We start from the raw sequence: 14,903 nt of genomic DNA, 5'->3' as shown, positions 1-14,903 counted from the left end.
AGGGTTGGCAGGGAGCTGGTGTGGCCGGTGGGGGCAGGGCTGGAAGGGAGAGGAGGTGGAGGCCTGGCCAGCAGAGGGCAGGAGGGACTTGCAGGGGCGGGCGGGGCAGCCAGGCTGGGGCCCTAGGGGATGGAGTGGGCCTGGCCGGGGCGGGCTACCTGCGGGATGGCCCGAGAGCAGCTCCTCCAGGTGTACAGCATGACCGCGTACTCCTGGCCTTCCTCCAGCATCTCGTTCTGCAAGGGCACGTGCACAGCGTATATCAAGAGCAAGCAGGAGAGCAACCGTGAAAAGGAGGCCACATTGCTAACATCTAGAGGCACGAACAATCCTGACTCTCCCTTTCAGGGACAGGTGAGCACCAGGACCTGTGTGCCCGGGGACGGATGCTAAGGAGCTGGTGGCGCTGCAGTGCAGCAGGGTGGCCACAGTGACTGCCCAAAGCTCCTCCTGTTACACTTCAGCTCCACTTAACCCTGAACACCTGCTGGCGATGTAGACCTGAAGCCAGGGACACAGGGCAGTGGGTGGCCAGCGTGGCCCAAATGCACAAAGGGTCTCCCTCCCACTCCCCCCTGGCTCACCAAGGAGAATGGGCAGCTCCACTGTGCCAGTGTGGTGGGGAGGAGAAGCTACAAGTGTTTCTACAGCACTTAAAATTCAGGAGAGCATATCCACGGGAAGAAAACTGCTTACTATCTGTGTCTTTGCTCACATTGTTTCCTTTGGCAAAAATAGCACAGATGCTCTTGAAACTGTCAACTACAATTTGATCATGTGCTTACAGGGCCTTAAAATGTTCACAACTTTTGACCCAGTAACATCTACAAATCTAGCCAAAGGGAATAATGATGTTCATCACAGCATTATTTTATTATAAGAAAAAAAGGAAAGGTAAGTAACCAAGTAAAAATACTTTAATTGTGGACATTTACAAAACGGACTAGATCGCCATTAATGACATGTGAAAATGCCCATGAAATCATTAAAATACATAATTATGATAACAATGCAATTTATTTATGCAGTCTCAGTCACATACCTGTTGTGCATGAGCACCAGCATGAAAGAGGGGGACAGAACAGACTCCCTCAAAATGCCAACAAAGGTTTCTCAGGGCCTTAGATGCTCAATTTTCAAAAAGAACTTGCACGTACAGTTTTTATAATAAAAACAAAGGCTTTTTAAAAAACATACAGCATTGCATTTACTTTCGTCTCTTCTTCCTCACTTCATAACTTAACAGGATAAGAGTAAAAAAGTGTGCATTTGCCATTTAGCAAATCCCCCAAGGAAAACAAAGAGAGGCAGAAAGTCACCATGCTGGAGTGGACAGTTGCTTGTTCGATGTATCTCGCGATGCCAGTGACAAATGCATTTCTGTCTTCAAAGTTAGTGTTGAAGTTTGGCTGAAAAGGAAGACAGAGATGGTCACAGGGAGGTCAGTGTCGCTGGCTGCGCGCCCCATGGCCGCCAGCACGCACCTGGTAGAGCAGCGAGGACGGTGGGGGCTCGATGCAGGGCTGTTGGTCAGGCAAAGGCAGCTCTTCCAGGAGGTCGACATTGGACAGCGCGTCCTCAAGTGTCACCTGGGCCGCCATCCTGGCCTAGAATGAAACACAAAGCCTCCAGTGCTGTGAGGAAGGCGGGGGCCTGCTGACAACCCTCCGTGGCAGGGAAACAGGCCCCCTCTCGCCTGACCCCTCTCCTGAGGGCACCGAGTATGGCCGAGGTCCCATGGCCGGTGTCGGCGTCTGGCGTCTCTCTCAGGGCTTGCTGGCAGGGGAGTCACAATGTCACCTCTCCTGGCCTCCAAGAATGTCACAGTGCAGGGCCTACACGCCACCACACATGCTGTCACTTCTTGCCCTTCCCATCTGGGGCCACCATATCCTCCTACACCAGGTCTGCCCCACGGAGGCCAGCACAGCCTCTGAGGGGCAACAGGGCTTCCCTGCATGCAGATGCATCCCAAACAGGATTACACGCCAGAGACGGTGATGGAAAAAGCCAGGCATGCCAGGGGCCACCTGCAGGGACTACTAAGGTGAGGGCCAGAGGCCAAGGTCAAACACGGAGGGAGTTCTTAGCAGAGGACTGAAAGCTCAAGGCTGGCTGGTGTACAGAAGGACAGAAATGGAGGCGAATGTCATCCACATACATCTGTGCTGGCCCCAGAGGGGAGGATCAGTGCGCCCCAGCCTGCCTCGCCCTGAGCACTGCTCTGACCCTGGAAGGCACACAGGGAGTAGCTCCAACCCCAGACAGGACATGCAGGGCAGCTACATGTGTTCTGAGAAGGAGAGAGCAGCAGACGGGCTGGGAAAGAGCGCCAAGTGGAAGAAGTGGCCAGAGGTTCCTCCTAACACTAGGCCCCACACAAGGCGCAGTGCAGAGATGTGCAGCACAGCAGTTTACCAAAGCCTGGAGATCCAAAAAGGGAACCCAACAGCGCTGGAAAGCCCTAGGGGTAGTGTGGAGAGGAAGATCTCGGAAGAGGAAGCCCACAAAGTTGCTCATGAATGCTGTGCCTACCCCCAAGCTGCATGTGCGTAGATCTAACCCTGCCATGCCGTCCCTCAGTCCACAGCCAGGTCCCACATAACCACAAGCAGCACATTCGGGGTGGGGCAGCTGCCCCGTAGCGGTGCCGAGACCGGACTGTACTCATCACACCCCACACAGGGCAGGCCAGGACCATGGCCTGAATGGAAGCAGAACTCTGCGAGGGTCCAAGCCAGGCCCAGGGTCTCATTTCCTAACATCTAAAATGTCCAGCTGCAATCCAAACTGCTCAGAATGTCTTACTCCTAAGGGAAAAGATGAGCAATTTTAGAAACTCCCTACAGGAGCTCAAGAGTCGGGAAATGATTCATTGAATTGAGACGTAAGCAAACATTAGAATTATCTAATCTGAACAAGAGAAAGAAAAAAGATTGAAAATAATGAAGAACCTGAAGGGCCTTTAAAACACGAAAAACGGCCTGACATCTGTGTCACCACAGGGGAAGGAGGAGGACAGGAAGTGGGCAGCGCTGAGAGCTGGAAACAGTGGCTGGAAGCTCGCCCCATCTGACAGAAGACTTTCATGTACAAACTCAAGAAGCTCAATGGCCTCCGAACAGGAAGAACCTAAAGAAATCTACATCCAGACACATTAAGACAAAGGAAAAATACCTGGAAAAGAGCCAGAGAAAACCGGCTCATTACCCAGAAGATGGCCACTCAGATGCCCATGGGCGTCTGCCCAGAAGCCAGGGGGACCAGAGGGAGTGGGCGACACTTCCAGGTCTGAAAGAAAAGAAGTGTCAACCCAGAATCCTACACCAAGCAAAGCGTCCTTCGGGAAAGAAGGTGTAGTGAGGACATACTTAGACAAAGGAAATTAAGAGGGTTCACAGAGGCTAATGGAAGCTCCTCAGGCAGAAGGGAAATGATGCCAGATGGAAACATGGGATATGAATGAAGTAAAAGCAACAGACAGGGTAAATAGTAACAGAACAGATGGTTTCCTCTGGAGCTCTTTAAAGGATGCGTGGTGGCTGAAAGCAAAAATTAAAACATTTTCTGATGGGGTTTTCAGTGACTATAAATACAACACATCAGAGAGCTGTATCACAAAAGGACCCATGTGGTGTAAGATTTCTACATTTCACTTCAAGGAGTGAAATACCGACTGTAAGTAGACTGAAAAGTTAGGCATGTTCTTTGCAATCCCCAGAGCAACCACTAAAAAAAAGTATGAAGCAACAGAACTTATAAAAATAAAAATATTGTATAGAGTAAGTAAAAAAGTAATACTAAAAAATGTTCAAATAACTCAAAAGAGGGCAGGAAAAGGAAACAGCACAATGAAAAAAAAGAGGGACCTTCTTTCTGTCATGTGAAGACACAGTAAGGTTTTGTCTGCAACCCAGAAAAGGACGCCCAATTCTGTAACCAGTTCAGACATGTTTCCCCCATGCTATCAAGCAATTCTTGGACACCAGCAGAGCATCCTATAATTCAACTCAATTCTGACACTATCTGCCTGGGATAACATCAGATCCCACAGGTTAAGGGCACAGTTTCCAAAACTGCCCCCCTTCCCTACTCCAGACACCAGTGGGAGTTTGCTAGAACTCAGGAAAACATTTTACTTACTAATGAGTTCTAGCAAATTAATTAAGTCCAAGGAGGGGGGTTGTGGGCACCCCTGATTTCTAACCAGTCTGTCAAGCATGGCCGACAATCTGGACTCCTGCTGGTATCTGAAGTGGGAAAGGGGGCAGTCTTGGGGACCATGTCCTTAGCCTGTGGGATCTCCTGGCAAACCTGCCCCCAGTCTACAGGGAATTTCTGAAAGCCACTTCATTAGCATAAACTCTGGTGTGGTTGAAAGGCGTTTGTCATGATTATCAAACACACCTTTAGTACCCTTAAGAGTTAGGAAATTCCAAGGGTTTTAGGAGCTCTCTGCCAGAAGCAGATGAAGACCAGATATATTTTCCTTATTATAAACCTCAATATCAGGGGCGCTCACCAGAGCCTGACCATGCTGGCACCCTGGCACCCTCATCTCAGACATCGAAGCCTCCAGAACTGTGAGGAATAAACTTCTATTATTCATAAGCCAAAAAGAGGGGGGGTGGGGGTAGGCAGGGGCGCCTAACAGAAATCAAATATTAAAATGACAGGCCTAAATTAAAATGTAATCAATAATGACAGGTGATCACAAACAGTCCAAACATCGTAATTAAAAGACAGGCGTTGTCAGCAAAGATAAAAAATCCTAATCCAACTATATGCTGGCTACAAGCAGCTCATTTCATATGCAGTGATGTAGGCGGCAAAAAGGAAGAGGAGCCACAGCAGGGTCAGAAGGCAGGGGGAGGAGCTGCACAAGCAGAAGCCTGGGGGCACGGGGGCTGCCGGGGATAGGGAGGTGGGCCGCGCGGAAGTCATTCACCCAGGAGACGCCAGCACTCGAGGTCACCCAACAGCAGCTCCACGCCACTCCAGCAAATGCTGGCAGGACACCAGCCAGAAAACGGACACCAGACTCCCAGGACTAACTGGGCCCAAGTGGCATTTCCAGAACACACCTCCTGACAGCAGCAGAACATCTGTTCCGCAAGTTTCTCACTAGGAATTTTAAATGCAGCAGATCTTTTTCAAAATACCTGCTATTTTCTAAAACAAGGAAGACAGCATTTTTCCTTTCATCACCAACTTCCTTCTATCCTCCTGACTTCCTGTCCCACACACAGGAGAAGTCCAGGACAGCAGGGCACACGCGGCAGGGCCCGTCCTCGCCCTGGCCCCTGTCTTGCAGAGCCACTGCGGGGACCCCACAGTGTCCCCATGGGGCGCCGCCACACTGACGGCCTCCCAGGAGCCAGGCTGCTGGACAACGTGGCCCTGTGGACCCAGCCGAGTCCCACTGCTGGCCCCTCCTTCAGCCCAAGCCCAGGCTTGCCAGGAGAGGCCTGGGGGAAATGGGGGAGCTCGTGCAGTCCCTCCATACCCCCAGTTGGTCAGTGAGAAAACAGGTCAGGCCCACCACGTGACCAGGCACCTTGACCTCTGCTGAGCACCAACGGGACCCTCCCTCCACCCCCACCTCTGCCCAGAAGAGGCCCAGGCCACCCAAAGTGGGGTAGGAGGGACGGCAGGAAGGTTCCAGAGAGGCTCAATGACACACTACGTCACATCCAAGAAAAAACATCAAGTGCTTGATTCATCTCAAGTCAGTGTTTAAGGGCATTTTTCTTTGTATAAAAATCGCCATACACACAATGAAATATTATTCAGCCCTAAAAAGCAAGGAAATTCTGACAGGCTACAACATAGACGAGCCCTAGGGACATTATGCTGAGTAAAAAGAGCCAGTCACAGGACAAGAACTGCCTGATTCCACCTACAGGAGGTACTGAGAGTCATCAAATTCAGAGACAGCAAGGAGCATGGGGGCTGGGGGAGGCGAACAGAGAGTCAGTGTTAAAGGGGGGCAGAGCCCCGGCCCGGAGACGGGTGGTAGTGACAGTCATACAACAACGTGAACGCTCCCCAACTGTACACCTAAGAACAGTTCAAGTGGCAAATTTTATGTTAAGTATATTTTACCACCATAAAAAAATCAGGAGAAAAAAATCGGTATTTATTGTAGATAACCCAGAAAATATATCAAAAGAAAAAGGGAAAATACTATCTGTATCTCCCCCACCCCCTCAGAAACAAGGGAACACGGCACAAGCTGATTTGTAAGCTGCTTTTCTTCCAACTTCCATTAAAATGCTCCAGCCGCCGAGCCTCTCTCACAGCATCTTTTCAGCTTCGTGAGGAGGAGCGGCGGAGGCCCTGCTGTCGTTTGCTGCCACTCCTCCCATTTGCCGTATTTTCATATTTCATGTTTTTCAGTAACAAATGGCGCCCCCGCGGCTCCATCCTGTGGGTCTTCCACAGACGCTCACCTGTGCGGCCTCTGCCGCAGCCCAGCCAGGGAGACTCAGAATCGCCAGCTCCGAATCCAAGTCTTCTAAATCTGTCCCCACTTGATCTTTGACACCTCACAATTCCACCTTCAAGGTCTCTTTTAAATCCAACTTACTTTTCTCCACCTCCAAGTGCCACCAGCAGACCCTAGACCCATCAGGGGCATCCCACTGCTCTAGGAATGAAGTCCACGCTCTCCGTGCCCGCTGCGGCCCCTGGCTGCGGCAGCCTGCCCATCCTGCCGTCTCACCCGAGGGCCCTGGGCCTTCCTCTCAGCATGACGCCTGCTGCAGGGCCTCTGGTCCCCTTCCCTGCTCACTGGCCATGCTGCTGCCAGCCCCCAACAAACCCACATCCCATGGGGCACCTTGTCTGCCTGGCTACCACGGAGCCCAGCGCGGCCTCGGGACAGAGCCTCAACTTTGAAAGCACCTTCCACAAGGCAAAAGCCCAACAGCACGATTAAAATGACCACTGCCCAAACCTTCTGGCACTGCCAGGTGGGAGTTCACAGTGTGACAGCTGCATCACATTCACATCTCTGCTGCTCCTGGCTCAGCTCAGAGATGCACACCCCGTGGGGCCTAGTCACAGAGGGGTGGTGCGGGGCCACTGGCCTGGAGGGAAGACCACACGGGCAGCAAATAGGCAGCCGTTTGACAGCCTAGGAGAGTCCCCAGAGGGAGCCGCTCTGACGGCACCTCGACCTCAGACTTCCAGCCCCAGAAGTGGGAGACAAGACGTTTCTGTTGCGCAGGCCACGTGGTCTGTGGTATTTGTCCGGCAGCCCAAGCAAAGTAACAGAGCCAAGAGTGAGCTGAGCAGAGTCGCCAGAGTCGCACTGTGCTGGTGGCTGCTGAACTCCCCTGCACGCTGTTGTTTCTCTAATCATGAAACAACATGTGCTCCATGCAGAAAAAATGGTCTGCCAAGGGCAAAACAAAGGCCAGCAGCCACCCCCACCTGGGTCACAAAGCACTGGCATCCAAATGTCTGGTGTTCAAGGCCTGCTCCCCTGGGTAAGAACCCACCTCAAGCAGCACATAGACAGGCTTTCTTCTGTGACTGAATTTCTGTTGGCAGCATTCTCCAACCTCAAGTTTATTTTCAAGTCCTTCAGTTGGTCAAGTTACAAAACCACCATTTTAACAGGCCACCAACTAATTTATTTCATAAATTGAAGAGTTTTTAACATAAAGATTTCAAGGAGGAGCATACTGAATGTACTCTGCTTCTCTACCAGTGACTGGTAGAGTATCCTCGAGTCAATTGTGGGGAGCCCTTGGTTCAGGGTACACCTGTGCTCTGGGTAGCCACTCAGCATTTCCCCAGTGGCGGCTGGAGCCGGCTGCAGTCTGAGCTGGAGAGCACGTCCCGGTGTGCAACGATCCTGCTGGTTCCAACCTCGCTCGGCCTGTGTCTGTGGCAGGTCTCTAGACACGCCCTGAATACCTGGAGAGGTGCAGGCAAAGCGAGGGAAAGCTGTGCTGGGACACCGGGCAAGATACAGGTGCTCCACCACCGCACCCCCTGTCTCCGGCTGAGACACGCCCAGGGCCTGGGGCCTCTTCTAACTTGGCCTGGAGGAGACACACCCAGAACCCAGGCTCAGCTCTGTGCAGGGCAGCCCTGTGCTGACTCCTCTCTCCCACTGTGACACGGGACCACAACTGGGGAATGCACAAATCTCACTGCACAGGGCGGGCAGCCTGCTCGCTGCTGTCAGCGCAGCTCCAGAGCCAGCAAGCTGGGGGCGCCCCCGCTTCATCCCTCACCCAGACCTGCAGCCTCTGAGTGACCAGTCGGGACCCGAGATGGCGGCCCACGCACCTCAGATGGCCACTGCCAATGGGCATTAGGGGGCCCTCGGTGGGGTCTGGTGGCCACAAGCAGGCGACAGGCAGGTGCTCCCAGTACCAGGCTGGGTGGGCAGTGCACACCAACATGCTCGCGCTCCCGCAGCTGCCAACCTTCCTTCTCTCTCACGTTGCAGTGTCACCCCCTCAGCCTCAAAGTCACCCAGACATCTCAATAAGTTTTTATGGGTAAAATTGTAATATTCCTAAATCTCTTGCCTGGCTTTAGTGCATCTCCATATGAACAGGCGTTCCTCAGGGGTGGAGAGAAGTAGTTATCTCCGAATCAGTGGGTAATTTACCTGGGCGACCCAGGGCTTATCTGAACCTGAGAGGTGAGGGGGAGGTCTCGCTTGATCCTGCCAGAGCAGGAGAGAGAGGCCCCAGACTGCAGTTTGTAAGCAACAAACAAGGTTTAAACTTTATTTCTCCCTTTGACTGATTTCCATTTTAGAGGTATTTTGCCCGGGGCTTTCCTGCTCGGGCTGAGAGTGGGGGTGGGGGAATTGATAAGGGCCTGGCAATACCTGTTTGAGTTTTTTTTAAACCTACCAATAAGAATAAGACAAATGTAAAGGAAAGATATAACGGGCTTAGGCGAAGTCCGGGGAAGACTGTGAACCCTGTAGTACTCAGTCAGTGAGGAACCAGGGGAGGGACTCACATACTAGGAGATAAATTATTGGCGCCAAACTCCCCAGGTGTGCCTGCCCACCAGACACCCGATCTTGCAAGATCGTCATTAAAGCCTCGCTCCGCTGTTCTCTTTGTCTCCGTGTCCACTTATTGAATTTGGGCCAGTGAGTGTGTTTCTCACACCTGTCCCCACCACAACAAAGAATTGAAGGGTAGAGACACAGTAGTGAAGCAGAGTGATGGTTTCATTTAAAGTTACTTAGAAAGTGCAGGTAACCTTAGAGAGAGAAGCGAGCTGAAAGGTTCGGGTCCCCCATTTTAACTATTTTTCAGGAATGTGATGAAGGGCTAGGACGTGGGCTTGTTAAGTGGTCTCAAGTATCTTTGATGAGACATTAAGTTTCTTATCACTCCTCTAGGTAATTCTGCAAAATTAGCTTAACATAAGAAATGTACTGCTCAGGTTCCCTCCCAGGATAGCAGCTTCCTGGTTTGGGAGCATATCGATCAAGACTGTCTGCCCTTCCCCTCCAAGGTGGGCAGAGTTATTTGTTTGTTGTTTGCTGAAGCGTATGTTAAGAATATTACTTCTTAACTTCCTGGGTTTTTTCAAAATGCAATTTTGGCCTTCAAGTGGAATCTTCCTGTCTTTATTACGCTGTTTATAGGTGGGCCTTGTAGCAGGCTAGAATAATTCTTATAATGGCGTGATCTAATTGACACAATTAAGACATGGGCTGTGCTCAGATACTTCTCTTTATCTGGCAAATATTCAAACATTCAAGGCCAAGTTGCCCCTGACCTTTTGAGTTTAACTGATTAATTAATTCTGAGTATTTTCTGGCATTCTAGTTTTAACTGGTTAACTGAGTCCTTCCTAGGTGGCTTTACCGACCTTATTCTGTCCACCCCACTCATACCTATTTTCCTGCCAAACAGCATGAGTAGGTGGGAGGAAAGGCACGGAAGCCCCCTCTATAGCTTGCAGTTCAGTTAAAAGATAGTAATAGACAACAAGTCCTTGCATAAGTCAACAGTTTTACAAAAGAAAAAGAACACTTAAGCTGTAAGGAATTAATAGAAATTAAAGCAGTGAGACTGATTTTCAAGCTGGTACCATGGGTGGTGCCACATGATTAAAAGGGAATAGAAAACGTATGTGTGTGAGCATAAGCGTGTCTTCAGTCAGCCAACACCCCTGGGGATGCACAGGTTCCCCATGAGAAAACCTGCTGCAAAGACAAAATAAATAAATAAAACAAGGCAGGTGCCTTCTGAGATGGGCATCTGTGGGTAAAATTGAAACATTTCCAGAGTATCTCGCCTGGCTTTAGTATATCTGCATATCAATAGGCGTTCAGAGGTGGAAAGAAGTATGGCTTTAGTACATTTGCATCTTTCCTCAGGGGTGGAGAAGTTCATCTCCATATCAGTGGGTGATTACCTGGGCAACAGAGGGCTTATCTGTACCTGAGTGGTAGGTAAGGGGAGGGCCGGTGTGGTTACTGCTGGAGCAGAGAAGAAAGACGGCCTAGGACTGCAGTTTGTGAGAAATAAACGGGTTTTAAACTTTATTTCTCCCTTTGACTGATTTTGGTTTTTAGAGGTATTTTGCCCCGGGATTTCCTTTTCCCGGATTTACAGCATCACAGGTGAGAGTCCAGGACAGGGGGCTGGGAGGTGGCAAGGAGGGGCGCTGTGGGGGTCCACAGTCCAAATGCCCCTCCAAGGGCCCCTGTGAGCAGTGTAGAGAAGCCTGCTCCTCAAGGGTCCAGGCCTGGTTCAGACCTGCTACAGCACAAGGGGGGGGCGACCACAGGGCCAGAGGGGCAGCATCCCGGAGCTGCCATCCACACAAGGCCTCCGCCGAGCTCAGACCTCAGTGTGCACTGCCCGCTGGGGCCAGCTGGGAGCAGGACACGGGCCTCGGAGGGAGCCTTGCATTCCACCAGATTAGAGGATAAACTTCAATTACCAAAGAGATGCTTATCACCATTCCCCTTGCACTGTCTTGAAAACATCTCAAATAGTTTTCTGATTGATTTGCACCTATTTGGAAAAACGCCATTCATCTACCAGAGTGTAAGGGTAAAAATGAAGAACGAAAAGAAATAAATACCAACAAAGCTCAAATTCAAGGACCAAAGCTCATCAGCTTGAAGAGGGACACCCACTCAGACAGAAGGCTGGGGTCACACACACTAAGAGAAACAGTGAGCACACAGACAGTAAGCAGACTGTTTCTGGTTACTTCTGTTTCCAAAAGTAAATTACTGTCCCTGAAAATAGAAATGAAAGTAAAACTATTATGCTAGGTACATGCCTACTAATAAACATGAGGCTTCCAGGTACCAGGAACAGACTGGGGGTGTGGGGTGTGAGATGGGGCAGCAGCTAACCTAGTCTAGGAAAGGGACCAGATACTGGCCCTGAGGCCCTGGAGGGGCAGGCAATGGAATCTGCAGCACCAGCTGGTACCCGGCTACCCTAATGAAGGACAGTGTGGAGGAACATCAACCAAGAGGCCAAGAGCTGGGGGCTCAAGGATATGCTGGCCCAGCCCAGACAGGCTGCGCCAGCACTGTTCACAGGTGGGGACAGAGTCCAGCACATACCAGAGTCCAGTGCCTCCCTCCATGGGTGCCTACACAGAGTCAGGCAGAGCCAACTGAGGGCATGTCCTATCCAAGACCTGGCAAGTAGGAGTTCTACACAGGCAATGAAAGCAGTAATCTTTGTTTAAACTGAAACGGCCAGGGCAGCTCAAATCAAAGTTGCAAAACATGGTGAAAATAGGGGGCGGAGCCAAGATGGCAGCATGAGAAGAGCAGCGGAAATCTCCTCCCAAAACCATATATATTTTTGAAAACACAACAAATACAACTATTCCTAAAAGAGAGACCAGAAGATACAGGACAGCATCCAGACCACATCCACACCTGCGAGAACCCAGCGCCTCGCGAAGGGGGTGAGATACAAGCCCCGGCCCCGCGGGAGCCGAGCGCCCCTCCCCCCAGCTCCCGGCGGGAGAAGAGCAGGCAGAGCGGGAGGGAGACGGAGCCCAGGACTGCCGAACACCCAGCCCCTGCTATCCGGGCCAGAGCGCAGACACAGGGCATGTGTGGGGTGCTGAAAAATAGGGAAACGGGGCAGTAAGACCAGTGAGCAGGTCCCCGCAGCCGGCGACCCTGGGACAAAAGAAAAGCGAGTGCCCTTTGAAAATCTTAAAGGGACAGGGACTCCACAGCTGGACGGAAGTGCTCCGGCGCAATCAGCCCAGTGACTGGGAACCCGGGGGAACTCTGGGTGCCCCAACCCATTGGGCAGCAGCGCAGCTCGGATGCCCCTCACGGTGATAAACAGCTTCTTGCCCATCCCCCCACTGGCGCGGCCCTGCCATAGCAGAGCAGAAGCCTGAGAGCGGCCATGCCCACAGCAATCACGGAGTTTACTCCACAGCGGCTGGGCAAGAATCAGAGATCCCATCTGCACGCAGCTGCCCAGCACAAGCCGCCAGGGGTCGCGGGTCTTCCAGGAGAGGAAGGCCACAAAAAAGCAAGAAGGGACGTTCTCCCAGCCGAAACACGCATCAGCTCCCCACAACTACCTCTACATAATGATAAAGGGCTCAGTCCAACAAGAGGATATAACCATTATAAATATATAAGCACCCAACACAGGAGCACCAGCATATGTGAAACAAATACTAACAGAACTAAAGGAGGAAACAATGCAATGCATTCATTTTAGGAGACTTCCACACACCACTCACCCCAAAGGATAGATCCACTGGACAGAAAATAAGTAAGGACACGGAAGCACTGAACAACACAGTAGAGCAGATGGACCTAATAGACATCTATAGAACTCTACATCCAAAAGCAACAGGATACACATTCTTCTCAAGTGCACATGGAATATTCTCCAGAATAGACCACATACTAAGCCACAAAAAGAGCCTAAGTAAATTCAAAACGATTAAAATTCTACCAACCATCTTTGTAGACCACAGAGGTATAAAACTATAACTAAATTGTACAAACAAAGCAAAAAGGCCCACAAACACATGGAGGCTTAACAACATGCTCCTAAATAATAATTGGATCAATGACCAAATTAAATTAGAGATCAAGCAATATATGGAAACAAATGACAACAACAACACAAAGCCCCAACCTCTGTGGGATGCAGCGAAAGCAGTCTTAAGAGGAAAGTATATAGCAATCCAGGCATATTTAAAGAAGGAAGAACAAACCCAAATGAATAGTCTAACATCACAATTACTGAAATTGGAAAAAGAAGAACAAATGAGGCCAAAGTCAGCAGAAGGAGAGACATAATAAAGATCAGAGAAGAAATAAATAAAATTGAGAAGAATAAAACAATAGAAAAAAAAATCAATGAAACCAAGAGCTGGTTCTTTGAGAAAATAAACAAAACAGATAAGCCTCTAGCCAAACTTAAGAGAAAAAGAGAATCAACACACATCAACAGAATCAGAAACGAGAAAGGTAAAATCACGACAGACCCCACAGAAATACAAAGAATTATTAGAGAATACTATGAAAACCTATATGCTAACAAGCTGGAAAACCTAGAAGAAATGGACAACTTCCTAGAAAAATACAACCTTCCAAGACTGTCCAAGGAAGAAACAAAAAATTTAAACAAACCAATTATGAGCAAAGAAATTAAAGTGGTAATCAAAAAACTATCCAAGAACAAAACCCCTGGGCCAGATGGATTTACCTCAGAATTTTATCAGACATACAGAGAAGATACAATATCCATTCTCCTTAATGTTTTCCAAAAAATACAAGAGGAGGGAATACTCCCAAACTCATTCTACGAAGCCAACATCACCCTAATACCAAAACCAGGCAAAGACCCCACCAAAAAAGAAACTTACAGACCAATATCCCTGATGAACGTAGATGCAAACATACTCAACAAAATATTAGCAAACCGAATTCAAAAATATATCAAAAGGATCATACACCATGACCAAGTGGGAGTCATCCCAGCAATGCAAGGATGGTACAACATCTGAAAATCCATCAACATCATCCACCACATAAACAAAAAGGACAAACACCACATGATCATCTCCATAGATGCTGAAAAAGCATTTGACAAAATTCAACATGCACTCATGATAAAAACTCACAACAAAATGGGTATACAGGGCAACTACCTCAACATAATAAAGGCCATCTATGATAAACCCACAGCCAACATCATACTGAACAGTGAGAAGCTAAAAGCTTTTCCTCTGAGATCGGGAACAAGCAGGCATGCCCACTCTCCGCACTGTTATTTAACATAGTACTGGAGGTCCTAGCCACAGCAATTAGACACAACAAAGAAATACAAGGAATCCAGATTGATACAGAAGAAGTTAAACTGTCACTATTTGCAGATGACATGACATTGTACATAAAAAACCCTAAAGACTCCCCTCCAAAACTACTAGAACTGATATCGGAATACAGCAAAATTGCAGGATACAAAATTAACACGCAGAAATCTGTGGCTTTCCTATACACCAACAATGAACTAATAAAAAGAGAAATCAGGAAAACAATTCCATTCACAATAGTGTCAAAAAGAATAAAATACCTAGGTATAAACCTAACCAAAGAAGTGAAAGACCTATACCCTGAAAACTACAAGACACTCTTAAGAGAAATTAAAGAGGTCACTAACAAATGGAAACTCATCCCATGCTCCTGGCTAGGAAGAATTAATATTGTCAAAATGGCCATCCTGCCCAAAGCAATATACCGATTAGATGCAATCCCTATCAAATTACCAACAGCATTCTTCAATGAATTGGAACAAATAGTTCAAAAATTCATATGGAACCACCAAAGACCCCGAACAGCCAAAGCAATCCTGAGAAGGAAGAATAAAGTGGCGGGGGGGACAGGGGGGATC

The 14,903-nt window shown here is 49.2% G+C and overlaps 1 protein-coding gene across 2 annotated transcripts in view; it reads right to left on the bottom strand.

Moving 5' to 3' along the window:
* The window catches only part of CYFIP1 (cytoplasmic FMR1 interacting protein 1), a 113,561-nt gene that overhangs the window by 67,519 nt on the left and 31,139 nt on the right, over positions 1-14,903 (bottom strand). For both annotated transcript variants that reach the window (XR_008994662.1, XM_036876988.2), the window contains exons 2-4: positions 1,485-1,607; positions 1,320-1,409; positions 159-236 (exon numbers count right to left, since the gene is read on the bottom strand). Coding sequence is in view for 1 of the 2 variants with exons in the window: in XM_036876988.2 (XP_036732883.1) it covers positions 159-236; positions 1,320-1,409; positions 1,485-1,601 (285 nt within the window). In the remaining variant the exon portion in view is untranslated. The remainder of the gene's footprint in view (positions 1-158; positions 237-1,319; positions 1,410-1,484; positions 1,608-14,903) is intronic.

Source organism: Manis pentadactyla, chromosome 18 (assembly GCF_030020395.1).
Source record: "Manis pentadactyla isolate mManPen7 chromosome 18, mManPen7.hap1, whole genome shotgun sequence".
NCBI classification, from domain to species: domain Eukaryota; kingdom Metazoa; phylum Chordata; class Mammalia; order Pholidota; family Manidae; genus Manis; species Manis pentadactyla.
The sequence above is the reverse complement of the archived record's forward strand: the minus strand, read 5'-3'. Positions and strand labels throughout refer to the sequence as shown.